The sequence below is a fragment of the Alosa pseudoharengus genome, unplaced genomic scaffold (genome assembly GCF_046254945.1).
Source record: "Alosa pseudoharengus isolate Yale_2024_CS ecotype anadromous, Long Island Sound unplaced genomic scaffold, YU_APseudo_1.1 YU_APseudo_1.1_scf_18, whole genome shotgun sequence".
In the NCBI taxonomy this organism is placed as follows: domain Eukaryota; kingdom Metazoa; phylum Chordata; class Actinopteri; order Clupeiformes; family Clupeidae; genus Alosa; species Alosa pseudoharengus.
In genome coordinates, this window is record NW_027468650.1 from 19,168,192 (window position 1) to 19,195,260 (window position 27,069).

At 41.4% G+C, this 27,069-nt stretch overlaps 1 protein-coding gene across 2 annotated transcripts; it reads right to left on the reverse strand.

Moving 5' to 3' along the window:
- Positions 1-540: 540 nt before the first annotated feature.
- On the reverse strand, positions 541-27,069 carry avl9 (AVL9 homolog (S. cerevisiase)). Of its 2 annotated transcripts, none has more exons than XM_076290426.1 (16): positions 26,868-27,069; positions 24,335-24,455; positions 22,204-22,289; positions 22,026-22,097; positions 20,678-20,767; positions 20,427-20,493; positions 19,516-19,556; positions 19,304-19,342; positions 19,023-19,092; positions 18,323-18,825; positions 17,885-18,019; positions 17,276-17,495; positions 14,555-14,672; positions 5,373-5,426; positions 2,787-2,875; positions 541-2,558 (listed from the first exon to the last, which is right to left on the reverse strand). In XM_076290426.1, the coding sequence occupies exons 1-16, from the start codon at positions 26,949-26,951 to the stop codon at positions 2,434-2,436; spliced, it is 1,914 nt and encodes a 637-aa protein (XP_076146541.1). In that variant the 5' UTR covers positions 26,952-27,069; the 3' UTR covers positions 541-2,433. The 2 variants fall into 2 exon arrangements, with proteins under 2 accessions (XP_076146541.1, XP_076146542.1); XM_076290427.1 differs by lacking the exon at positions 26,868-27,069 and adding an exon at positions 24,741-26,843.

The following is a 27,069-nucleotide window of genomic DNA, read 5'->3' on the forward strand; positions in this document are numbered from 1 at the left end:
TCATGGATATTTGACATCTTCAGTAGTAATATTTTGATAAATGATAAATCTCACCATCACATAATCAGGCAGCTATGCCGATTATACTTAATGGCTGGTACAAATTGAAGGGCCAAAGGCACTGCCATTGAAAGCCATGTGCCTGGTAAACACGCAGTGTTTTTGCTATTCAGTGAGTGCAGCAATACAAACAGCCGCTCAATAAAGCCAGCCAGCCACCCCCCTCCTGCCCATTAATCTCAAAGTCATGGGTAAGGTCACTTGGTTCATCTGGTCTGATGATGGTGGCACGGCATTGTTGTTGAGTGGCACGTGGGCGAGATGTTTTTGTCTGGTCATGCCTCTGTGTCCCACCAGCCCCCCTCTGCCCGGCTTTTGTTAGGAAGACCTATATCTGAATAGAGACAAGCAGGCCTAGCACCAGGCTAGATTCAAGGAGGAGCTGTGGCAAAAGATGGAGTGAAGAGGGTTGTTTTCTTCAGATTTATTTTTAAATGTAAAACTGTATGTCCCTGTATACTGAAAAATAAGGGCGTGTCACCAGATGAATAGATTTATTCATGTTTATTACATCAATATTATTGTCTTAATTCTAAGTTTTCTCTTGACTTTAAAAGCATTTATCAGGAAAATAGGTTGATAATTATACAGCTCTCGTTGGAAAAGGAATACATTCATATTTTATACATACACACGTAAATACTTTTATCAGATAAAACAGCTAATGCAGCTTTGTGTGCAATAGTGATATTGGGGAAAACATGATAAAAAGGAGAGCATTGGATGTCCTCAATTAAATTAATAGAAAATACATAAACCTAAGACATCCTCAATTTCAGTTAATTTAGGTCTATTCAGCATTCTCACCAAAACAATTTACAGTTTAAATGGGTGTATTGCAAAACACCCATGCAAATAAAAAGCAAATATAATAATAGGTCAACGCATTACATAGTCTGCACTCTCAGTCTAAGACGTCCATTGTTTTACATTTAGTCCTTCATTAAAGTATAAGATTTCGTACAGTCTCAAAAATACAGTAGGCAATGGAGGACATGGGGAAGGGTTGACCCTCAGGCACATGCTAATGCATACATTTGAATGTTATCCAATCTACCTCTGATGCCAAAGGTCAAACCTGAACATCAACAGAGTAGAAAACCTCCGATAGGACAGTCTATATCAGGGCAGACTGCAAGTAATACCTATAATACAGTAGACTGAGATCTCATCAAATTGATGTGACAGCTCAAAGACTGGCAGCATTATCATGAAGAGGTCCAGGTAAATAACCCTTAAACTAGAATGAAATCAACCACTTCACTGCTGAGAGGATCCATAAACGCTGTGGATGTCCTGTGATCATCCCCTTTTAGAGGGATATTGGGCTACCCAGAGATAAATGTAACTGCAACAGTTAATAATGGGCCATGGGTCATTTAGTCCGATGCCATACTAGACGGTCTTGATGATATCACCCAGTTTGACATCTCTCCCAATGGCCTCTTTTTGGACAGCAACCTCGTAAAAGCTACTATATACGGTCAATGCCATAAGAGGCCGTTCTATAGTGATATAAGACCCCAGCTAGCAGCTATAGCAGGATCTATTACATGGGAAAGGGAATCTCTTAGTTGAAACTCACATAACCACCAAATCTTCAGCAGCAGAAAAAATCCTGTTCGGTTCATAAGATACTAAAATAAAGCCAGCTATTCTGGCCTACAGCAGTGTTCACGTGGATGTTTCACTCCCTGCAGCGACAGCTTTGACACACAAGCATCCACCACACTCTTAACACACACAAACAAACACACACACATACACATACAAACATATACATGTATACACACACAGAGATACATAAACAAACATACTGTACTCCCAGAACACCTGGACTTGGATCCTTCATGATCACCCTCCAATCGAGTCCATTCAGATTATGTTCAGGAAATATTAATGGATAAGGGATTAAAAGATAATAACGGAATTCTCAGGGCCAAGGGTTAGTGTCTGCAGTGTTTGATCAAAAGAAACAACTAAGACACTGGGAAGGTTGGTGTAAGATGCTTGGCCAGTTCTGGTCAGTGGTAATGAATGAAGATAAGAGATCTAAATGTACGCTAGTGTGGAGATGGCATTTTGCTGTCTTGACCGTGAAGTCCATGGTTGACAGTGCCTGATGTATCAAGTTCATCCTGAAGCTGAAGTTCAAGTGAGCCATGGATAGCATGGAGGCAAACGATGGTTGGAATACCAAGAATCCAATCGTGGTAGAACATCAGTGCTACCTGAACCATGAACCAACGTTAAGTTATCTTAAACAATCCAAGGATATGTGGCAGGAGGAGTGATCAGTGTCCCTGGATTGCCTCTGTATCTGGTTTGCTTACATGCTGAAGGTTTATCATAGTTCATGAGGAGGTGTGGGTGTCACTCATCGGGTACATGGGTCTCAGGACAGGTTGGGGAGGTCACAGCAGCTGGCTGGGCCAAGGTGGAGAACCATGATGACATGGCTGACTTTGCACTGGTCAGGGCATCCCCTACAGACTGACCTGAGGGAGAGGATAAAATAATCAGCTGTATCCTCATAAAATGACTCAAAATAGTTGGAAAACTGTTGATAATAGAAGAATTTAAACATACAGTTTAAACATACACTCAAAATGTGCACAGTTACTAATCAATGAAATAATGCATCCAATCAATCTCCAGCAAGGAGGGATGTTGGCATCACAATACGACATAAAAATGGGAATGCTTCTCATTTCCCTTCCACTCACCTACAGCCTTCCCCGTTTGAACCACACTCCGGCTGGTGGTCATCACAGCATTGCCAATCTTTTTCCCGCGCTCACTATTTTGCACAGAGCTGGAATAGCACAGAGGACAGAAAATAAACAACCATTGCCAAGTGTCCAAAAATACATCCACTCTCACACACAGTTGCATATCTAAATGCTCTCTTCCTGGTATTAAGTTCCCTTGTCATTAATTGCAGTTTGAAATATTAGGTAACTACATGGGCACTTGAAGAGTACAGACCTCTGCAAGGCCAAATACTATAAGGCCTATACAGCAGCTTTAGTGAAAGTAAAACTAAATTCACAGATCTGACCAGTGATTTGGACCTGGTCCAAAAACTTAATGGCTTCTTAATTAGTTCATCTTAGGTTTAATTAAAATCAGGCCAGTTGTTTCTGCCAAATCCAGCCTACAGACAAACCACACTAAAACTATAATCTCATTGACCAAGGTAATACAATTGTTCACAGGCCAGGTCTCAGGTAGCTAAGTATTGCACATATTTTCTATTTATTTTTAAAACAAATTTGTATACCGGTAATAAAATTGAGAGATCATATAATTTAGACATATAATCACCTAATGTATAAGTAGCCAACATCAGACCAAAGAGTGAATGTGTAAACTATCACATGACAAAACAAACTTGTGATTGATTTTAAGAAATAAAAAAATCCTCATTCAATTTATTCATTATATTATGGATTTCCCTGAATGCTCCAAATAAACAGCTCACAATACAATTTTAAAAAAGAGTTTTTTATCCAAACAAAATGTTGTCCCTGTTTCCTAGGGACCCACAAGAGCCCAATTGCTACAGCACACCACTGCGCCACCACTACTGATGTCCTGACTACAGGTAGAGCTCCCAGTCTCTCATTTTAACAGTCTTTTGAATACCAAGACTAGAAAAGCCCTGGTCTCTAGGTCTGGTCTCTAGCAGTGGCTGAGGAGCCATGCCTATGAAATGTGATCTGAGGGCCCTTTGTAACAGAATTACCCTTCTCTGTTTTGACACTCAATACCAGCATTGTTGGCCTCATATTCAATGCTACACACTTTCCACTGAGGGCAACCCAGTGCTGCTGACTGTGGCCATTAAAATTCAAAGAAAGCCCGACTGCCCTTTTCCTGTCTTTTTTTCTTTTTTCCTTTCCACTTGCCTTGTGAAGGGATAGAGGAAGTGACTAGGAGTGAGTGCAGGCCAACACAAAGGATGCAAAAACACACCACCCGCACAAAAAAAAACACTCGTTTTCTCATTCACTCGTTTTCTCACTGTCAGTCATCAACCTGCTCAAGATTGAATTTACTGATGAAGGAGGGGACAAAGGACGAGGCAAAACAAAGTGTGCTTCACAGGAAATGTGACTTCTTGTGCTAGTTCAAATACAGAATAGTATATTTGATCTATTTGAGCACTAGATAGCGTAACCATGTCTGTTTATTTGTTTACCAAGGCATTACGACAACGTTCACAGGGTGCCTGACACCCTACCCTGAACAGGAAGTGAGAGGCCAATATATCAACAGCAAGTGGCCCTGCTGGGGTTCTCACCATAAAGCTATCAATAGATGAGGGCGGATGAAGACACCCTTACATGAACACCCATTAGCACACACACACACACACACACACACACACACACACACACACACACACACACGCACGCACACACACGCACACACGCACACACACGCACACACGCACACACACACACACACACACACACACACACACACGCACACACACGCACACACGCACAAGGGGCGCAAATATGCCCTGTGTAATCCTAGAGGCTTTCATTTTAAGGATGGGGCACAGGGAGAAACCCTATACTAGCCCAGATCACCTTCCCACTCTGAACTTCCTGGAACCAAACCAAGCACACACACACACACAAAAATGCACAAACAGGGACACCGATATGCTAGATTGTTTTTTGACTGAGCTCTTTAGTATTTATCTAACTATGAACATAAGGAGGCTTAGGTTTATTCCTTCTCCATCATGACAAGCAGCACCTCAGCACTCCATACAGGCCAGGAAAGGACGAAATGAAGAGCTGCTGTGCTACCTAATGTGTGTGAATAGCCGGCAGACATTTTAGATGGACTATGCTGACACAGAAGGAGGCACACAGCAGGTTACAGTGTTAGAATCCTTTGAGAGCATTTTAGAAAGATGGATGAGAGACGATGACATGTTTCATAATTGCATCAAATCAAGAGAGTTTTTCAGAACACTGCCAAGTTAACTCCTGTGCCTGATGGCAAGACAGATATTTTCTACTTCCTCTGACTACCACAGGGTGGCAGCATGTTGTTGGCTTTCCTCTTCCAACAGACAAATTAATATGGTGCCTCTGGCAACGTTTCTTAACGTATCACATGAACTCATCAAAGTGCTCGTTTGAAGGATCTAGATTTCCTATTTCCTTGTAACATGGTGTTCATTTCACATCTGCTCTCCAACGAATAGCCAACAAGTACACAGACATCTGCGAGATCAGAATGTGTCAGATAGCTAAAGGTACAAGCCATAGAAAAGCAGCAGTACTCACTGTGAGAGACGCAGCTTCATGTCCGCCACACCGTACTGACCAAGGAAAGGATGGCTGTGGCGAGGGGACACAAATACAGACAGTGGTAAGGACACCGTAAGGCTAAACAGGCACAAAAAACAGATGATTCTTTTTGCACAACATTGGTCTCTGGCTGGGGTACAACTTGTTAGGGCCCGAGCACCGAAGGGCGCAAGGCCCTATTGTTTTTGTAAGGATTATTATTATTAGGGCCCGAGCACCGAAGGGCGCAAGGCCCTATTGTTTTTGTAAGGATTATTATTATTAGGGCCCGAGCACCCGAAGGGCGCAAGGCCCTATTGTTTTTGTAAGGATTATTATTAGGGCCCGAGCACCCGAAGGGCGCAAGGCCCTATTGTTTTTGTAAGGATTATTATTATTATTATTATTGTTATTTCACTTTTTTGCTTTCCTGTTTTTGAGGTGGTTAACATGGTCGAAACCTCTTGAAATTTGGCACACACGTCAGGTGTCATGCATCGCAGTTAGGTACAAGAGCTTGACCCCGGGCGTGGCCCAGGGACTCGCTAGCGCCTCCTTAGGTGACTGATCTCGTGGTTGGCAAATATTTTGAGGTGGTTAACATAGTCGAAAACGCATGAAATTTAGCACACACATCAAGTGGTACAGTGAATAGACAGGGATAAAAGCTTGGCACCGGGCGTTGCCCAGGAACTCCATAGCGCCCCCTTACGTCACAGTGACTTGTGGTTGGCATATAGTTTTAGATACACACACCAAATTTGGTGGGTGTATGTAACTCCCAAAAACAAACAACTTTTGTATTAACATGCCATTAGCCACGCCCACAGGAAGTGAGGTAATTGAGATTTTGTGCGTTGTGGACATGATCAATTTTAACGTACTCCTCCTAGACGGTTGATCCGATTCATGTCAAAGTTGGTATACATGATGCCGAGATGTTCCTGATTACAAATTGTGAAGTTTTTTTTTGATATGTTGTAATTTGACGAAATGGCGAAATTATTAATTTTAATACCCTTCCACATAAACAATAAATGTGTCATAATTCATCATGCATGGCTTGAAATGTTTTAAATTTCACAGGTCATTGAAGACCATGTTAATGATAATATTCACATGCCCATAATGCATGTTTGGCATAGGGCCACCAACTGGCAACAGAAAGAATGACAATTATACTGATGTCACATGATCAATTTGAACATACTCCTCCTAGACGGTTTGTCAGATTCATTTGAAATTTGGCAAACATTATGCCAAGATGTCGCTGATGTTAAATTGTGAATGGATTTTGGAATGTTGTAATATATTTGATATGATTTTAATATCTCACCACATAAACAGGAAATGTGTCATAAATCACAGTGCATTGAATGAATGGTCTGAAACTTCTCAGGTTAATAGATATCATGATTATGATGATATCCAGACACCCAATGGGCCTGCCTGGCATAGCGCCACCACCTGGCCAAGCAGGAAATGTGCCAGAAATGGACAATGCCTTAAGTGATTGATCTGAAACTTTATAAAATATTGGATATCATTATTGTGATGATATTCACGTGCGTAATTCACAGGCCTAGCATAGCGCCACCTTCTGGCCAAGCAGGAAATGTGCCAGAAATGCTCTATGCTTTGAATAAATGGTCTGAAACTTTTCAGGTTAATAGATATTATGATTATGATGATATCCAGACACCCAATGGGCCTGCCTGGCATAGCGCCACCACCTGGTCAAGCAGGAAATGTGCCAGAAATGGACAATGCCTTAAGTGATTGATCTGAAAGTGTACAAACATTTTGGATATCATTATTGTGATGATATTCACATGTGTAATTTCAATGCCTAACACAGCGCCACCATCTGGCCAACCAAAAAGTGTATCAGAAATGTTCTTTGCTTAAAATGAATGGTCTGAAATTTCTCAGGTTAATGTATATTATGATTATGATGACACCCAATAGACCTGCCTGGCATTACGCCCCCACCTGGCCAAACGAGTAAATGTGGCAGAAAATAAAATACAAAAACAAATAGCACACAAATCAAATATGTACATTTCACAAACGCACCACGTCGGTGCTTTGTTGGATTCTGACATGTCACGGGTTGCGGCCCGCAGGTGCTCGGGCCCGCCATTGCCGCTTGCGGCTATATTTATTATTATTATTGTTATTCCACTTTTTTGCTTTCCTGTTTTTGAGGTGGTTAACATGGTCGAAACCTATTGAAATTTGGCACACACGTCAGGTATCATGCATCGCAGTTAGGTACAAGAGCTTGACCCCGGGCGTGGCCCAGGGACTCGCTAGCGCCCCCTTAGGTGACTGATCCCGTGGTTGGCAAATATTTTGAGGTGGTTAACATAGTCGAAAACGCATGAAATTTAGCACACACATCAAGTGGTACAGTGAATAGACAGGGATAAAAGCTTGGCACCGGGCGTTGCCCAGGAACTCCATAGCGCCCCCTTACGTCACAGTGACTTGTGGTTGGCATATAGTTTTAGATACACACACCAAATTTGGTGGGTGTATGTAACTCCCAAAAACAAACAACTTTTGTATTAACATGCCATTAGCCACGCCCACAGGAAGTGAGGTAATTGAGATTTTGTGCGTTGTGGACATGATTCATTTTAACGTACTCCTCCTAGACAGTTGATCCGATTCATGTCAAAGTTGGTATACATGACGCCGAGATGTTCCTGATTCTAAATTGTGAAGCCTTTTTTTGATATGTTGTAATTTGACGAAATGGCGAAATTGTTAATTTTAATACCGTTCCACACAAACAATAAATGTGTCATAATTCACCATGCATGGCTTGAAATGTTTTAAATTTCACAGGTCATTAAAGACCATGTTAATGATAATATTCACATGCCCATAATGCATGTTTGGCATAGCGCCACCAACTGGCAACAGAAAGAATGGCAATTATGCTGATTTCACATGATCAATTTGAACATACTCCTCCTAGACGGTTTGTCAGATTCATTTGAAATTTGGCAAACATTATGCCAAGATGTCGCTGATGTTAAATTGTGAATGGATTTTTGAATGTTGTAATATATTTGATATGATTTTAATATCTCACCACATAAACAGGAAATGTGTCATAAATCACAGTGCATTGAATGAATGGTCTGAAACTTCTCAGGTTAATAGATATCATGATTATGATGATATCCAGACACCCAATGGGCCTGCCTGGCATAGCGCCACCACCTGGCCAAGCAGGAAATGTGCCAGAAATGGAAAATGCCTTAAGTGATTGATCTGAAACTTTATTAAATATTGGATATCATTACTGTGAGAATATTCACATGCGTAATTCACAGGCCTAGCATAGCGCCACCATCTGGCCAAGCAGGAAATGTGCCAGAAATGCTCTATGCTTTGAATAAATGGTCTGAAACTTCTCAGTGATAATATTCACATGCCCATAATGCATGTTTGGCATAGCGCCACCAACTGGCAACAGAAAGAATGGCAATTATGCTGATTTCACATGATCAATTTGAACATACTCCTCCTAGACGGTTTGTCAGATTCATTTGAAATTTGGCAAACATTATGCCAAGATGTTGCTGATGTTAAATTGTGAATGGATTTTTGAATGTTGTAATATATTTGATATGATTTTAATATCTCACCACATAAACAGGAAATGTGTCATAAATCACAGTGCATTGAATGAATGGTCTGAAACTTCTCAGGTTAATAGATATCATGATTATGATGATATCCAGACACCCAATGGGCCTGCCTGGCATAGCGCCACCACCTGGCCAAGCAGGAAATGTGCCAGAAATGGAAAATGCCTTAAGTGATTGATCTGAAACTTTATTAAATATTGGATATCATTACTGTGAGAATATTCACATGCGTAATTCACAGGCCTAGCATAGCGCCACCATCTGGCCAAGCAGGAAATGTGCCAGAAATGCTCTATGCTTTGAATAAATGGTCTGAAACTTCTCAGTGATAATATTCACATGCCCATAATGCATGTTTGGCATAGCGCCACCAACTGGCAACAGAAAGAATGGCAATTATGCTGATTTCACATGATCAATTTGAACATACTCCTCCTAGACGGTTTGTCAGATTCATTTGAAATTTGGCAAACATTATGCCAAGATGTTGCTGATGTTAAATTGTGAATGGATTTTTGAATGTTGTAATATATTTGATATGATTTTAATATCTCACCACATAAACAGGAAATGTGTCATAAATCACAGTGCATTGAATGAATGGTCTGAAACTTCTCAGGTTAATAGATATCATGATTATGATGATATCCAGACACCCAATGGGCCTGCCTGGCATAGCGCCACCACCTGGCCAAGCAGGAAATGTGCCAGAAATGGAAAATGCCTTAAGTGATTGATCTGAAACTTTATTAAATATTGGATATCATTACTGTGAGAATATTCACATGCGTAATTCACAGGCCTAGCATAGCGCCACCATCTGGCCAAGCAGGAAATGTGCCAGAAATGCTCTATGCTTTGAATAAATGGTCTGAAACTTCTCAGGTTAATAGATATTATGATTATGATGATATCCAGACACCCAATGGGCCTGCCTGGCATAGCGCCACCACCTGGTCAAGCAGGAAATCTGCCAGAAATGGACAATGCCGTAAGTGATTGGTCTGAAAGTTTACAAACATTTTGGATATCATTATTGTGATGATATTCACATGGGTAATTTCAATGCCTAACATAGCGCCACCATCTGGCCAACCAACAAGTGTATCAGAAATGTCCTTTGCTTAAAATGAATGGTCTGAAATTTCTCAGGTTAATATATATTATGATGACACCCAATGGGCCTGCCTGTCATAGCGCCACCACCTGGCCAAGCAAGTACTTGTGGCAGAAAATAAAATACAAAAACAAGTAGCACACGCATCAAATATTTACATTTCACAAATGCACCATGTCGGTGCTTTGTTGGATTCCGACATGTAACGGGTTGCGGCCCGCAGGTGCTCGGGCCCGCCATTGCCGCTTGCGGCTATATTTATTATTATATTAACTTTGTCTCAGAGCGTTTTCCTTATTTGAGGTGGTTAACATGGTCGAAAACTCTTGAAATTTGGCACACATATCAGGTGTCACGCAAAGCAGTTAGGTACAAGAGCTTGGCCCTGGGCGTGGCCCAGGGACTCAGTAGCGCCCCCTTAGGTGATTGAGGCAGTGGTTGGCACATACTTTCAGCTAGACGCATCAAATTCGGTAGGTATGTGTATCTCCCGAAGATGAACAACTTTCGTATGTACAATGCATTAGCCACGCCCAACAGGAAGTGAGGTATTTGGCATTTTGTGTGGACTAAAATGTGATGAATTGTGATGCCAGAAGACGTTCTTCCCATCGGTGAAAACGCATGAAATTTGGCACACACGTCAAGAGGTACCATGAATACACAGGGGAAAAGCCTTGGCACTGGGCTTGGCCCAGGAACTCCATAGCGCCCCCTTATGTCACTGTGACTTGTGGTTGGCATATAGTTTTAGATACACACACCAAATTTGGTGGGTGTGTGTAACTCCCAAAAACAATCAACTTTTCTATTAACATGCCATTAGCCACGCCCACAGGAAGTGAGGTAATTGGGATTTTGTGCATTGTGGACATGATCAATTTTAACGTATTCCTCCTAGACGATTGATCCGAATCATGTGAAAGTTGGTATACATGATGCCAATATGCTTCTGATTCTAAATTGTGAAGCTTTTTTTGATATGTTGTAATTTGACGAAATGGCGAAACTATGAATTTTAATACCCTTCCACGTTAACAATAAAGGTGTCTTAATTCACCATGCATGGCTTGAAATGTTTTAAATTTCACAGGTCTTTGAATACCATGGTAGTGATGATATTCACATGCCCATAATGTATATTTGGCATAGCGCCACCACCTGGCAACAGAAAGAATGGCAATTACATTGATGTTACATGATCGATCAATTTTAACATACTCCTCCTAGACGGTTTGTCGGATTCATGTGAAATTTGGCTAACATTATGCCAAGATGTTGCTGATGTTAAATTGCGAAGGGATTTTTTATATGTTGTAATATGTCATGATTTTAATATCTCACCACATAAAGAGGAAATGTGTCATAAATCACAGTTCATTGAATGAATGGTCTGAAACTTCTGAGGTTAATAGATATCATGTTTATGATGATATTCAGACACCCAATGGACCTGCCTGGCATAGCGCCACCACCTGGCCAAGCAGGAAATGTGCCAGAAATGGACAATGCCTTAAGTGATTGATCTGAAACTTTATAAAATATTGGATATCATTATTGTGATGATATTCACACATACTGTATAATTCACATGCCTAGCATAGCGCCACCATCTGGTCTAACAGGAAATATGCCAGAAATGCTCTATGCTTTGAATGAATGATCTGAAACTTCTCAGGTTAATAGAAATTATAATTATGATGATATCCAGAGACCCTATGGGCCTGCCTGGCATAGCGCCACCACCTGGCCAAGCAGGAAAATGTGCCAGAAATTGGTAATGCCTATATTGGTTTATCTGAAACTTTGCAAAATATTGGATATCATTATTGTGATGATATTCACGTGTAATTCAAATGCCTAATATAGCGCCACCATCTGGCCAAAAAGTGTATCAGAAATGTTCTTTGCTTAAAATTAATAATCTGAAATTTCTCAGGTTAACTTATATTATGATGACACACAATGGGCCTGCCTTGCATTGCGCCCCCACCTGGCCAAGCAAGTAAATGTGCCAGAAAATAACATGCAAAAACAAATAGCACACACATCAAATATGTACATTTTACAAATGCACCACGTCGGTGTTTTGTTGGATTCTGAAATGTCACGGGTTGCGGCCCGCAGGTGCTCGGGCCCGCCATTGCCGCTTGCGGCTATATTTAGGGCCCGAGCACCGAAGGGCGCAAGGCCCTATTGTTTTTGTAAGGATTATTATTATTATTATTATTGTTATTCCACTTTTTTGCTTTCCTGTTTTTGAGGTGGTTAACATGGTCGAAAACTCTTGAAATTTGGCACACACGTCAGGTGTCATGCATCGCAGTTAGGTACAAGAGCTTGACCCCGGGCGTGGCCCAGGGACTCGCTAGCGCCCCCTTAGGTGACTGATCCCGTGGTTGGCAAATATTTTGAGGTGGTTAACATAATCGAAAACGCATTAAAATTTAGCACACACATCAAGTGGTACAGTGAATAGACAGGGATAAAAGCTTGGCACCGGGCGTTGCCCAGGAACTCCATAGCGCCCCCTTACGTCACAGTGACTTGTGGTTGGCATATAGTTTTAGATACACACACCAAATTTGGTGGGTGTATGTAACTCCCAAAAACAAACAACTTTTGTATTAACATGCCATTAGCCACGCCCACAGGAAGTGAGGTAATTGAGATTTTGTGCGTTGTGGACATGATCAATTTTAACGTACTCCTCCTAGACGGTTGATCCGATTCATGTCAAAGTTGGTATACATGACGCCGAGATGTTCCTGATTATAAATTGTGAAGCTTTTTTTTGATATGTTGTAATTTGCCGAAATGGCGAAATTATTAATTTTAATACCCTTCCACATAAACAATAAATGTGTCATAATTCACCATGCATGGCTTGAAATGTTTTAAATTTCACAGGTCATTGAAGACCATGTTAATGATAATATTCACATGCCCATAATGCATGTTTGGCATAGCGCCACCAACTGGCAACAGAAAGAATGACAATTATACTGATGTCACATGATCCATTTGAACATACTCCTCCTAGACGGTTTGTCAGATTCATTTGAAATTTGGCAAACGTTATGCCAAGATGTCGCTGATGTTAAATTGTGAATGGATTTTTGAATGTTGTAATATATTTGATATGATTTTAATATCTCACCACATAAACAGGAAATGTGTCATAAATCACAGTGCATTGAATGAATGGTCTGAAACTTCTCAGGTTAAAAGATATCATGATTATGATGATATCCAGACACCCAATGGGCCTGCCTGACATAGCGCCACCACCTGACCAAGCAGGAAATGTGCCAGAAATGGACAATGCCTTAAGTGATTGATCTGAAACTTTATAAAATATCAGATATCATTATTGTGATGATATTCACATTCGTAATTCACAGGCCTAGCATAGCGCCACCATCTGGCCAAGCAGGAAATGTGCCAGAAATGCTCTATGCTTTGAATAAATGGTCTGAAACTTCTCATGTTAATAGATATTATAATTATGATGATATCCAGACACCCAATGGGCCTGCCTGGCATAGCGCCACCACCTGGTCAAGCAGGAAATGTGCCAGAAAATGGACAATGCCTTAAGTGATTGATCTGAAAGTTTACAAAAAATGTGGATATCATTATTGTGATGCTATTCACATGTGTAATTTCCATGCCTAACATAGCGCCATCATCTGGCCAACCAAAAAGTGTATCAGAAATGTTCTTTGCTTAAAATGAATGGTCTGAAATTTCTCAGGTTAATATATATTATGATTATGATGACACCCAATGGGCCTGCCTTGTATTGCGCCCCCACCTGGCCAGGCAATTACATGTGGCAGAAAATAAAATGCAAAAACAAATAGCACACGCATCAAATATGTACATTTCACAAACGCACCACGTCGGTGCTTTGTTGGATTCCGACATGTCACAGGTTGCGGCCCGCAGGTGCTCGGGCCCGCCATTGCCGCTTGCGGCTATATTTTTGTTATTGTTATTTGTATTACTACCCTGGGAATCCAGAGTTCTCGCAGGAGCACAATATCAATTTGCTCAGCAAGAGACTCTGGCAATGAGTAATGATGCATGTTACTTTTGCCCCTTGCATCGCGGGGAACCAATCACATCTGTGTATCTGATATCGGCAGGCCAGAGGCAAGCTAAACAGATGACAATTGTAGTGTTATCCAATTGCGTCGAAGTCCAGAATCAGTCAGTAAACATTGGTCATATAGTGTTATCCAATTGTGTGCAGTGAGATTTTCAAATGCATGCTTGGTGACGCCCCTCGAGTTGGGCCATTACAATATTCGTGGCCAGACCCTTAATCTTTCGGATTTGGGTCTGGAATCTAAGGGCTATGTCATTACCACCACCCATTCCCAATATCTTACCCAGGTGTAATCTCAGTCATGGCTGGGTGCTTGTTGCTGTACCACACTCTGAAGTTGTGTGTGATCCTCCAGGCTGAGACGAATGGAGCTCCATAATCAGCCAACAGCTTCTCATTATCTGGATGGAGCAGAGGGCCAAGCTTCATTACACACATGAATTAATTAAGATGAACTAATATCAGTGAAACATGCATCTCAATGGCATTGGCAAAAACAGCGAACGGCTAGGTCAGTGTGAGCCATGACAGTACATCTGTGTGTGTGTTTGTGTGTTTGTGTGTGTGTTTGTTTACACGTTATCATTATTCTGAAGTGTGGGGAAGAAGAGTGAATAGGTGTGTTGAAGACTATTTTTGTCGTCCCTCTACTTTATTGATGTTCATAAATTTGGGCAGGATTCTCCCATTTGCCCTTAAGTCTTTTGTATGTGCACCTCCAGTTATGTAACTTCAAAGTGAAGGCAGCCCAATGGAAGAGGAATGATTTAGAATGGATGGATGAAGGGCTGAACAGACAGACAGACAGACAGAGATACAGACAGACAGACAGACAGAGATACAGACAGACAGACAGACAGATAGTCTCAACGAGGACTCTGACTTTTCACCTTTCTTATAACTAGTAACTTCTTTAACTACAATTCCTCAAGATTGTGTTTCCCTTCTGAGAGTTCTAAAACAATGTCCAAGGAATTTAGCATAAATTGTGGCTGTTGCTCGTGAATGTAAATGTTCTATTTGTGGCTGTTGCTTGTCCATTAAGTAAGTCATGTTGATCTAAATTATTCATTAATTAGGAACTTGAGAATGTGCAACTGATGTGTTGTATTGTCCCTTTCTTCTACAGAGACAAGTTACATAACATCATTTCATACAGGTGTGTGAATGTGTTATAATATACACAAATATACTGCAGCAACTGTAGCAAAAATGTGTGTTTAAATGTATGATGTGTAGCATTAGGCTAGTGTAGCATAGAATTTGTGCACCTTTAATGAAGAATTAGAGAAGTTCTAACTTGGCTTTGTGGTGCTTCTTCCTTTTGGTATTTTGGCCCAAGTGTGACTGATGTTTCATTGAGACCTCAAGAAATTATTTAAAATTGTGGCAAAAGAGGTACAGTATGTGATCTCCAACTAAAATGTTATTTATAGACTGTGAAAAAGACAGAAAGTGGACAAACCTTCTGTGACGTCACCCATAGATTTTCTGAAAAGCAGATTTGAAGCTCAACATGTGTTGGCTTGGAATTTCCTGACTAGGACCAACTCTCAGCCAATTCATATTCCATTCATAATTTTATGGCTTTATATAATTTAAAATAAATTATGAAAAAGTGGAACGAAGCTGTAAACATATTTATTACTGCAGTAAAATTTTACATTTTTACCAAAGAGGTCTATGGGTATTGGGGACTGACTCCCTTCTGAAGCCAGCCTCGGGTGGCCATTTGAGGAACTGCAGGTTTTGGCACTTCCGTGTTGGATTCATATTTCAACATTGGAGGTTTCCGCTTGCATACAGTACATACAACTTGAGGCTTTACACTGACACTTAGTGGTATGGTTGCCAAACACATTAAGAAAGAAAGACAGGACACAACAATGTCAACCATGTGCTGAAACTAAACTAACCAGCTCCAAGGACCAACAGAATTGAACACAATTTGGAAGAAAACTGAAAGAGAATGTGGATGATTACTGTAGCTTGCAAGTTGTTTGCCCAGGAATCTGCACAAAATTAGTGGATGATGGGTGGATGCAGAAGTAACATTCTGTTCCATCTTAACAAATAAATTGGAGTTTAATATGCTATCTTGAATTTCCCCTGGGGATCAATAAAGTATCTATCTATCTATCTACCTATTTTCCTTGTATGCCCTACATTATTACATTATATGTTCCTAACTTCCTACTACCCAATAGTTCTACTTCTAGTGTGCATACGTGTGCACATGTGTGTGCGTGTGTACATATATATATTTATATTAGGGCTGTCAATCGATTAAAAAAAATTAATCTAATTAATTACATACTCTGTGATTAATTAATCTAAATTAATTGCATATATAATTTTTGCTGTGAAAGTATTGAAAATATTTAAATTCAAATGAATCATTGAATAATCAGCATTAGTGACATTAAAGTTCAAAGACTCTTTTATTATTATTTTCATTGTTCAAATAATTGCCATAATAATCTATGATATGACCTAATATGCTGAGGAAATAAATTCAAAAGTGCTTCGGGAAGAAGTTTTTTTTCACATACAAGGCATTTCAGGCCACAGATATAACCTAGGGGACACAATGAAAATAAATTAACACTCCCCTCAATGTCAACACTTATTTCTTTGCATTGATGTGCGACTATAGAGTTGATGAACTCCAGTGATATGCAACTTCCTTGCTGCAGACATTGCAGAGGACTTTATTTTCAACACTTTATTTGTTTATCAACACCATCAGGCCGTTTTTTAAAAGTAAATGTTCCAACCAATGATTCAGGCAGCACGTTTTCTTCTCTCTCCTTCATTTTACAGTCTAATTTTTGCTGACTAGAACGGCTCGGGGTCAAAGGTCATACGGAATCGATTAATCTGCACTCATTTTTTTAATCAGTTATTTTTTCTGAAATTAATTAATCGAAATGAATCAGTTATTTTGACAGCCCTAATATATATATATATATATATATGTGTGTGTGTGTGTGTGTGTCATTACCTTGCTGTAGTGTGGAGGAAAGCAGAGAGAGCACATAAAGGTTGAACTGCGCTCTGATCCACTCATCGCCTCCCTCCCAGCCGGTCCCATCCAGGAAGACGTCCTCGCGGTTCTCGGTCACATGCTTGACCAGGTAGTCTGCAAAGCGCAAGTCAGCTGTGGTCAGACTCAGTAGCCGCCTCAGCTCCGGGTCCTGGATCTGGATCCGGGCCTCCTCCACCTAAACACATCGTCATGGGCTCAAATCAATGGGTCAAAGTGCCACAGTTAAACAAAAACTGTGTCTTGTGCATTACAATAAAACAGCTGAAACTGGGAAACACAATTTCAGCACTGATAGTTTTGAATGGCTTGATGACCATGACAAGCAGTCTCTGTGAAGAGGAGGGAAGAAGACAAGAGAGGAGGAGAGGAGAAGACAATAGAAGAAGAGAGAGGAGAAGACAAGAGAGGAGAAGAGAAGACAAGAGAAGAGAGGAGAAGACAAGAGAAGAGGAGAGGAAAAGAGAAGAGAAGAGAAGAGAGGAGAAGACAAGAGAAGAGGAGAGGAAAAGAGAACAGAAGAGGAGAGAGGAGAAGACAAGAGAAGAGGAGAAAAGGATGACTCACATCTACTATGGCGTCACTCAGGTGCCTCTGCTGACGAAAGAGGATATTGGTTGCCCCAGCAACAAAGCCCCGCACCGTCACATCTGAGAGCAGATGGTGCTGCTGTAGGGCCATGTACGGCAAGCACAGGTAACCCTGGCAACGCATATCAAAGTTAACACAGTGCAATATGATCTGAGATGGGAGACACTAGAGACTTGCTGTGTAACTTCTCTAAATGTGAGTCAAGTTTAGCTGTACATGTTAATAGATTATAAGCCATTTTCAAACAGTTTCAATGTTATACAAAACATTGATACACTTCTTGAATTTATTTCACAATATCTCAAATACCTTTTCATAAATGCCATGGATGTTTGAATTTCATTGCATACCTGAGCCATGTGAGTGGTTGATTTTGATTGTGTGCACATGCAAATGTGCATGTCCCTCACTTACCTTAGTAAATATGGCGAGAGGCAGGCCATGCTGGTCCTCTTCCAAACCAGACAGCAGCCCCTGGGTGATCACGCCCTGCCCGCCTGCATTCGACTGTGGCTGCACCGTGATGGGCAAGCTGGGCTCAAAGGCCTCAGAGTCCTTCTCCCTGATGTCTGGCCCCGACCCCCCACCGGCCTCCTCCTCTTCCTCCTTCTGCTGCGCCTCCTCCAGCACGCTGGGGTCCAGCGTCTCCCAGTCGCTCTCGGACGAGTCCGGCGAGGTGCGCTGGGGCGGTTTCAGGAGATGGGGGTCCTCCCTGACGGGGCTGCCAGGAGAGGGTGTGGCTTTCGGGGTGTCTGTGGCCCCCTCCAGCTCGCGTGTGGCATTGGCGATATCTGTGACCGACACAGACACAAACTCCTCAGCGCCTGGTACTACCTCGATGACCGGGGGCAGCTCTTCAGACACGCTGCTCTTCGGCCTGTAGTGGGAGGAGTCGGCCAGGCCATGCTCAATCATGCCTAAAGGAAAACACAAAGGAGCACAGACTGTGATTGAGAAAAAAAGCACATTACTGTACCGTTTCCTTTCCTCCACTTTAAAATAAGAACAAATCTTCTCCAAGCTACAGACTTTAATGTAATCCCACCACAATCATTCATTTTTTGGCTATTTGGTCTGCTGTGCCATCTTTATTACAGAGTGTCTAGCAGCTTACCAGGGAAAAGGGACAGCACAGTCATTAGGGCGCCAACAAGTCTGTTCACTGGAGACACATAGAATAGGACCTGCAGGATGAGATAATAAGTCATTAATTACCAGCCTGATTGAACTCCATGAGAAATCTGCACTAATTCAGAGCCTGGTAATTGCTTTCTTTTAGAAAAAGGAAAGATTTCTATCAAGCGCATCCAAAAGGAATCTAATTCTACACGGCAAGGAATATTCTTGAAGTAATACATCAAACTCAAGTATATACATATAACTAGGAGGTCTTACCTTCTTCTCTAAGAGAATGAGTTTAAAAAGAATTAGGACCTGGGGGACAGAGTAAGAGAAAGGGCATTACAGAGACTCTTATGGAATTAACACAACTCAGAAAGCCCTGGACTGAACAACCGGTTGCACGACTGTAAAGTACTTTGTGGCAGAAAAAAAAAATCTGTCAGGGATGAAGCAGAAGCATGGGTTTGAAGAAATGGGAGGATTACCTTGTGTCGAAAGTGCAATATTAAATCTCTTGGAGACAGTCCTGTAGCAACATGGGGGGAGAACAGACATGAGACATTATTTCACCTGACAGAACTGTCAAACCTGTGCTTCTAAACTTCTAAATCTAACTGAATGATGAGATGTGTTTTTTGTTTTCTTTCCAATAACTAGCTTAGCTTTGCTAATCAAGGAACAAATGCCATTGTTTTAGACATGATGTATCAAGGTTAATTACTGTTATAACACTGAGAATTTACAATGAGAACTTGCAGGCTTTACAGACAACCAACAGGGTTTAAAGCAATAAAAATGGCTGTGCCTGAAGTTATCAGACATTTATGAGGACGTCATATATACTGTAGTCTCATTGCCTATTTTCAAATCTTAAGCATACCAGCTCACGCCTGAATTCAGGCACGGTGCCTGAACACTTTAAGCCCTGCAACAATTAAACAGAGAGAGGGGCTTGAATGTCTGAACCCTTCTCAACACTTCTCAATTGTGCTGTTAGAGTGATGGCAGACTGTGCACACACATAAAAGCCACCCAGCAGCACCTGCTCACCTCGTCCTTCCCCCTGAATGTTTTATAACAAACGCCTCTGGCCCTGAAACCCTGATCTGCAGACTCTCTGCCCTTTCTGGCAACCCCCACCCTCAACCAAATCTCACATAGCACCCTGGCAAGGACCCAATTGCAGGTAAAGATCTTTATCGCTCATTTAGTTGTTCATAGCTCAGAGCAACTGAGAGTAACTCAGAGTAACTTTGTTGCTTATCTGGACTGGGAAATGACTTTAACACAGCTCTTAAATGGTCTACCAGCAGTTAACAGGCTCTCCTCCCCAGGCTCTCATGGATTGTTGTGTGATGGTGTTTTGTGTCAAATGAGGACGGTGAAATAGATTTACCCAAGTACACCTGTGATCCATCCAGGGACGAGCCTCGTAAAGAGCCATTCATGTGTTCATACAGTTCCTGCACAGACAGAGACAGAGTGAGAGGGAGTGAGGGTGTGAGTGAGGGAGAGCAAGAAAGAGAGATGCAGAGTAGAAAATACTTGTAAAACAAGTTTTTTACTTGGTAAAAATCAATAATCACAACAACAACAGTTGTAAGATATTTTACATGTGCACCAACTGGATGTACAGTATATGCATACCTTTAAAATGGATATCTGGGAGAAATCTTTTTCCTCGAAGTAAGCGTGAGTAATGAGCTGTAACTTGGCCTGGAGGAGGCCATACAAAGGCTGGGAGAGAGAGAGGAACAACACAACAGTGACTTCCCTGTAAAAAGATGATGTCGTAGTAGCTAACATATTGTTGCTGATAATGTTGCTGATAGTCGCTGTTGTCCATGCACCACATCCCACTTTACACACATGGATACACTCGGTAACCACACACACAGTGACTCAGCCCTGACCATAATGCTCCCTTCAACATGCTTCCTGAACTTTTGATGTGCAGGTAGTTTCTTCCTCATATACCATGCCAAACAGTTCAACAAGTTCAACACACCATATTTACTAATAAATTAGTGGAAAAATCAGGTAAAACAGGTAAAGTAGGGTTGTCAACATACTTCCAGGGGCTATGCATTGTTAGTCGCTTTAAGCAAAAGCCTCTGCTAAATATCATGACATAAACATATTGATCTACATTTGAGGAAGGCATGTGTGAGTAAGGGAACACAAAATCAGAGCTTGAGCTGAAAACTCAGCAACTTGCAAGCAACAGGATCCCTCAAACAGATCTCTCAACCACTCGTTGGCAGCTGTTCCTGCACTGTACATTTTGAGCATTCCTTCTGGACGAGACTTTTCTCGCATCCATGTCCCAATAAACTCATCCACACAACAGCCTGGCCGGTATTTCACGACAAGCAACTTCATATTTATGGAATAAGATTAAATCTTTCTATGAGCTCCATAAAATGGCAGAGCAACAAAGTTGTAATACAGTGTTATTAGGTTGTTAATAAGCTGACTTTTTTCTACCTTTAGCAGATGCCAACAGCCGTGCATAGTACACCCATACATTAATATGCCTTTGAAACACCCTGAATATATGTTGTTAAATCTCCCCTAAACTCAAAACTGAAAGTGATTCATGAAGATTATTAGTTTGGCTATGACATCTACAGTATTTTTTATTTATTTATTACCAACAAGCATGGGATTTGTTGTGAAGGACATGGCCATGAGAAGGCCTGCCACCGCATGGTGACCTATGATGATTCACAGGCCTAAAGTAAAAAAAAAGCCTTTATTATGAATGAAAATTATAAATATAAAAATGGCTAGGTAGCTACACAAACCACACATTACTTCTATCTGTGTGGTCTGAACCCTCTCACGCATGCATGCACGCACGCACACACAAGCGCACACACACACGCATGCACGCACACAAACACACACAACACACACACACACACACGCACGCGCACACATGCACACGTACAGAGAGACCAATTGTCATAAGGCTGTCTGTCAGCTGACTCACCACTCGACTGAGGACACACACACTCTTCTGCACCGTTTCCCTGGTAACATCTGCCAGCCGCACCTTAAGAGCCTGGAACAAGAGGGAGCTTTTTAAGAACATGTGAATGGAACATGAACATGTGAATGGAATTGAAATACTAGTACCTCTTAAGAGTTGTGCTGTATAGCACATTTACCTTGGCCTCTATCTGTCTGTAACAGGAAACACCATAGACACATTTCATCTCTCCATCCAGGGGTGGTAAATGAAAGTAAACGGTGTCTGAAACAAACAAAACCCAGTGGAATGTATCATTCAGCACCATAACAATAAGACAACTAAGCTCAAAAGAGAACTTTAGTCAGGTCATTAAACTTGAGTTTCTTGTTTGACCTTTATGGCATCAACAAAAGCATGACTCAAAACAGCTTAAAGGAAAAGGATCGGTGTTTAGGAGTCAGGAGCACATACTGTAGGTCAAACTATGTTGTTAACCAATCAGACTAGATTGGTCAGTGAACACCTTTCGGGCCAACATGTGAGTGTCAACAACAAAAGAAAATCTCTGAAAGGAAGATTCTGTTACACACAGATCCAACAGCAGATTGTACTGTGTAGAACAGCTGTCCTGACACAGTACAGCACCAGGAAGACATTTTTTAAAAATTGGTAAAAACACAGATTGTAAGGCAGACAATTAAAGGTTGTATCAGCGATTGTGGGGTAACATCACTTCTGTTGATGGTCAAACAAAACAGAGAGCTAGCTTGCTACTCCTTCCCCCTGTCTCCCGTGCAATTGAAACTCTCCTAAATGTGCATCTCGTCAGTTATTGGTTGGAACACTTTATTTTGCCTTTAAGTGGTTGCCAACACTTGTTGGTAGCAATTGTTTTTGTGTACAGATCTCGGAGCCTAGGCTGCCTCCAGAGACGCGTTTTACTGACGTCCTGCTTATGGGGCAGCCAGCTAGCGAATCGTTAGGAAAGATTAGACGAATGTGGTCATTTATGTTTGGGCCTTTTTTGGGCCTGAAATCGCTGATACAACCTTTAAAATAAAAAAAAATAGTGATAAAAAATAAAACAGGAACAAACAAGATAGTCAGTAGAAGAGAGGAGACTCAGATGTCAGGGAAATGGGCAAATGTACTTTGGAGTGTTTCATGTGTGCTCATTCACTCATGTTTTCATTTCCATCTTTTTCCAAATCACTGAACAGAGTCTTAATTTCAGTAGGGAAAACAAACCCATGACACAGGGACAGCTGAGGTCAGAACACAGTTAGGAAGACCTTGCACAAGAGGCAGCATCACTCAGGAACCACTACTGAGTGCATATAACCTATGTGTGTAAAACCATGCTCCTATACATCAATAAGTTCAACTAACATCTTCTACAGCGTGTGTGGGCAGAGTGGTAGAGAACCTTCTGCTTCATTCATGAGTGAATAGGCCTCTGTCCTCAAAGCCACAAATTCCTGCATCCTTATTTAGTCTTGTGAGAAACTCATGTTTTTTTTAGATTCTAGTTCCTCAGCCTGCCCACAGCTCAATGCATCACTCACAGCAGAGAGCTTCTCTGCTAAGCTATCTCCTCATCATGGGACCTAGCCTACAGCTTTGTTCCTTTTAGTTATTAAACAACTGAGAGGACACCTCTTAATATAGCCATCATCTGGTCATGTTTCACCATAGAACAGTCTATTAAAACAACCAGAAACAACAATATGTTTTGGTTTTAAACCAGCACACTATCTATGCAAGCCTTGCAAGGATCAACAACAAAAACAACAACACAGTTGGCACAAATAAAAGCATGCTAAAATGCTAACAGGTGCTATCATGCTGCAAAAGGGGTGAACCAATCTCAAACCACAGAACATCTTAGGCTAGTGCATATCCTGGGCAGCTATGGGAGAGTGACAGGTGTGTTTGTCTGTCCTTCACATGACCATATACCCTCAAACTGACATGCAACATCCATCATTTAAACCCGCCTCTCCCAAATACCAAGCTTTTGGTGAGCCTCAACATAGACCGATGAAGTCAAACATACAGAGATTTGTGGCATTGTGGCATTGGAGTGAATATTCTCTGACACATCCCAACAACAGGAACAGAGGAAGCACCATGAGCAAGTAGCAGTGTGGAGGTTCTGAGTAATCTACAGTCAACAGTTACTTGCAAACCACTATTTATATAAGCCTGATGTCTGTTAAATAGTCTATTAAAAGCATCTAGGCTTTCAGATGAAAAAAAAAAACACATTCACAGATGACCTAATCTACTAATCTTCTATTTTTCCTCTGATTCTGGTCCAAACTCACCTTCTTGGAAGTTGTGTGCCCCATCCGGAAGGCAGAGGAAGGGGAGGTACTTCCACTCCTCGGGAAGGAGACTGCTGTCATGGCCCTCATCAGGGATGATGGGAGGATACGAATACTCCACCTGGCCAAAACAAAATCACAACGAGAGAGGTTCTATATTTTTGAATAGCTTGTCCTGTTACTATGTGTGGATTGGTTAAAGAAAGAAACATAGATCAGAATGCCTTTTTGCAGTTCTCAGTCACATGTTAGTAAGGTTCTTAAGTTTTTAATTATTTTATTCACTACTTTGAAGTTGAACAATTCACACTGAACAATGAAGATGCTCATTTTGATGGCTCTTGGGTGGGAGTAAAATAATGCTAAAATAAGGTTGTTTGTGGCCAACACAATAAAGCTCACCAACCCATTATAGACGAGGTGTCCAGTTTCCAATGTGTTGGCCATCATAGACATCGGGGACTTATCACTCACTAAATAGAAAACATCTCAGGACAAGTTTGGTCACTAACTCACTCACTCACTCCCACTTTACAGACAGTAGTCTACAGACAGGTATCAACAATGCAAGAACGTTATAGCTGCTGCCTCACATTGCACTTGGATTCTTTTTATTTTGACCTCTTCTGAAAGAGACCACTGGACAGATGTCAATAATACATGAGTTGGAATTGGCTCTCTGTCTCTAACACACACAAACACACGCACACGCACACACACACACGTACAGCATGTATGATGTGTGTGTGCGAACTGTGCGTCTTTTGCTGCCTCTGATAGGAAATATGATCATACACCCGTGTACCAAAGACAGAGTCTAGTGGCCTGTACGGTTGATCAGCTGGAGTAATAGAAAGACCATGCTAGCCTCAGCCTAAACTCTACCTCAGATAGTGAGATAGCGAGAGAGAGAGAGAGAGAGAGAGAGAGAGAGAGAGAGAGAGAGAGAGAGAGAGAGGACTGATAAAAGAAAGTGGTAGAGCGAGCAAAACAGGCCGAAAAAATGGAATAGATACAGACTGTTAGATTGAAAAGGATCGGGAGGGAGAAGAGTCTAACCGGGAGACAAACCTAATCTCTTGATACTCTGAGGGAGGCCCGTAACCCCTATCAGGTGGAAGCTAATACCTCCCTCTCCCTCTATCTCTCTCCCTCTCTGAAACGAGGCCAGATTAAACAATGCAGTCCCTCCACTCAGCAGGTCTAATCACATACAATAGAGGGTGTAGATGATCAGCAGGGGGTCAGACCATCTCCAGGGCAGGACTTTATTAAGGTAAGTGGCCAACAGCTGTGCTGCCCCCCATGACCAAACCTAAAACACACCCAGTGCAAACCTAGCCTAAGACCCATTTACAAAAGAAAGGCACAGATGGCAAATAACAGCTGAGAACACTATCATTCTCTCTCTCTCTCTCTCCTTCTCTCTCTCTCTCTCTCTCTCTCTCTCTCTCTCTCACACACACACACACACACTCACACAATTATATATGTATTTATCCTAAAATTGCATGCATTTGTAGCTTCCCAATAATGAAAAGTCAAATGTCTATGCCTATGACAATGTCCAGGCCCAGGCATCTCCTCTTGATGGGTTGATTCTACAGTGGAGCATTACTGAACTTTACAATACACACGTTTACTAATGATCTGCCTTCTTACTGCGTCGCTACAATAAAGTTTACAGTGGATGTTTAAGTCAGTTTCTAGACAAACTAGTTGCACGAATTAGCCTGATAAATATTATGAGCAACGTCACGATAGACACGTTGATCAATGTCTACATTTGATAAGCTGCGTGTTTACCGATACATGACTGTAACTGTAGTGCTAGGGCCAGTCTCGTTAATAACAAGTAACTTCACTGCTCTTGGTTCCTTGTCCTTACGCTGTCATGACTTGTATTTACAATGAATGGCTATAGTGACATATTTATTCCATTACATAATCCAGAGTGCAAATCTTGCCAAAGGGCGAAAGAGCGACGGACCACCATCCCTGGTTACTGTGTGATATGGAGTAAATTAGGATTTTAAATATTTCCATCAATGGACACTTTATGCAATTATGTGATAGAGGACTGTAATAGCTGTATTTCCATCCTGCACTGTTGCAAAACCCACGTGATCTCAATTACATGCTAGAATGTAACACACCACTAAAACCAGTTGCTGCAGTTTAATGTTTACCCCACTAAAAACTGTGTCGACAAACACCAAGGAAGTACGCTATTTTGAAGGATGCATAACATTGTACATAGATCCAGATTATCATCTTATGGTATCATTCATTCCCTAAACTGCTAACCAACCAACATAGCAGTCGCTAGTTCTATGGATTGCTATTTGTTTACTTTTTCATTTCAACGATGGTGTTACACAACATGGCCAAACTCTTTTCCAACAACAGCGTAAAATGAACACCCTTATACTCAATTTTGATAATCTGACCAAAAGTTTTAAAGTCAGCTACCTACTGTAGACAAGCTAATGATGAGCCTAGTGACATGCCGCGAGTCTAACGTAACCCATACCTGACAACCCTTCTTGTGATGAAATCCAACCACCACGATATGTAGCACGGGCCCTTTCAGCTCATCCTTGCCATGTGATTCCATGGCCCTTGTTACGTTAGCTGTCTTTATCTTGTTATTCTGTAAAGTACCAAGTGTGCACAGAAAACAGTGACAGTCCTCTGCGATACTCGATGGCTGTTTTCAAGCTCGCAGTCACAAG

What these genes read in the sequence shown, in the direction of transcription:
- avl9 (XM_076290426.1), bottom strand. Translation starts at nt 26,951, where the DNA reads ATGGAATCACATGGCAAGGATGAGCTGAAAGGGCCCGTGCTACATATC. An exon ending in TGTGCTGTCCCTTTTCCCTG is followed by an intron (nt 18,826 to 19,022) that starts GTAAGCTGCTAG and finishes GTTTTCCTTTAG; the next exon opens with GCATGATTGAGCATGGCCTG. An exon ending in TCAAACGGGGAAGGCTGTAG is followed by an intron (nt 2,559 to 2,786) that starts GTGAGTGGAAGG and finishes CCTCTCCCTCAG; the next exon opens with GTCAGTCTGTAGGGGATGCC.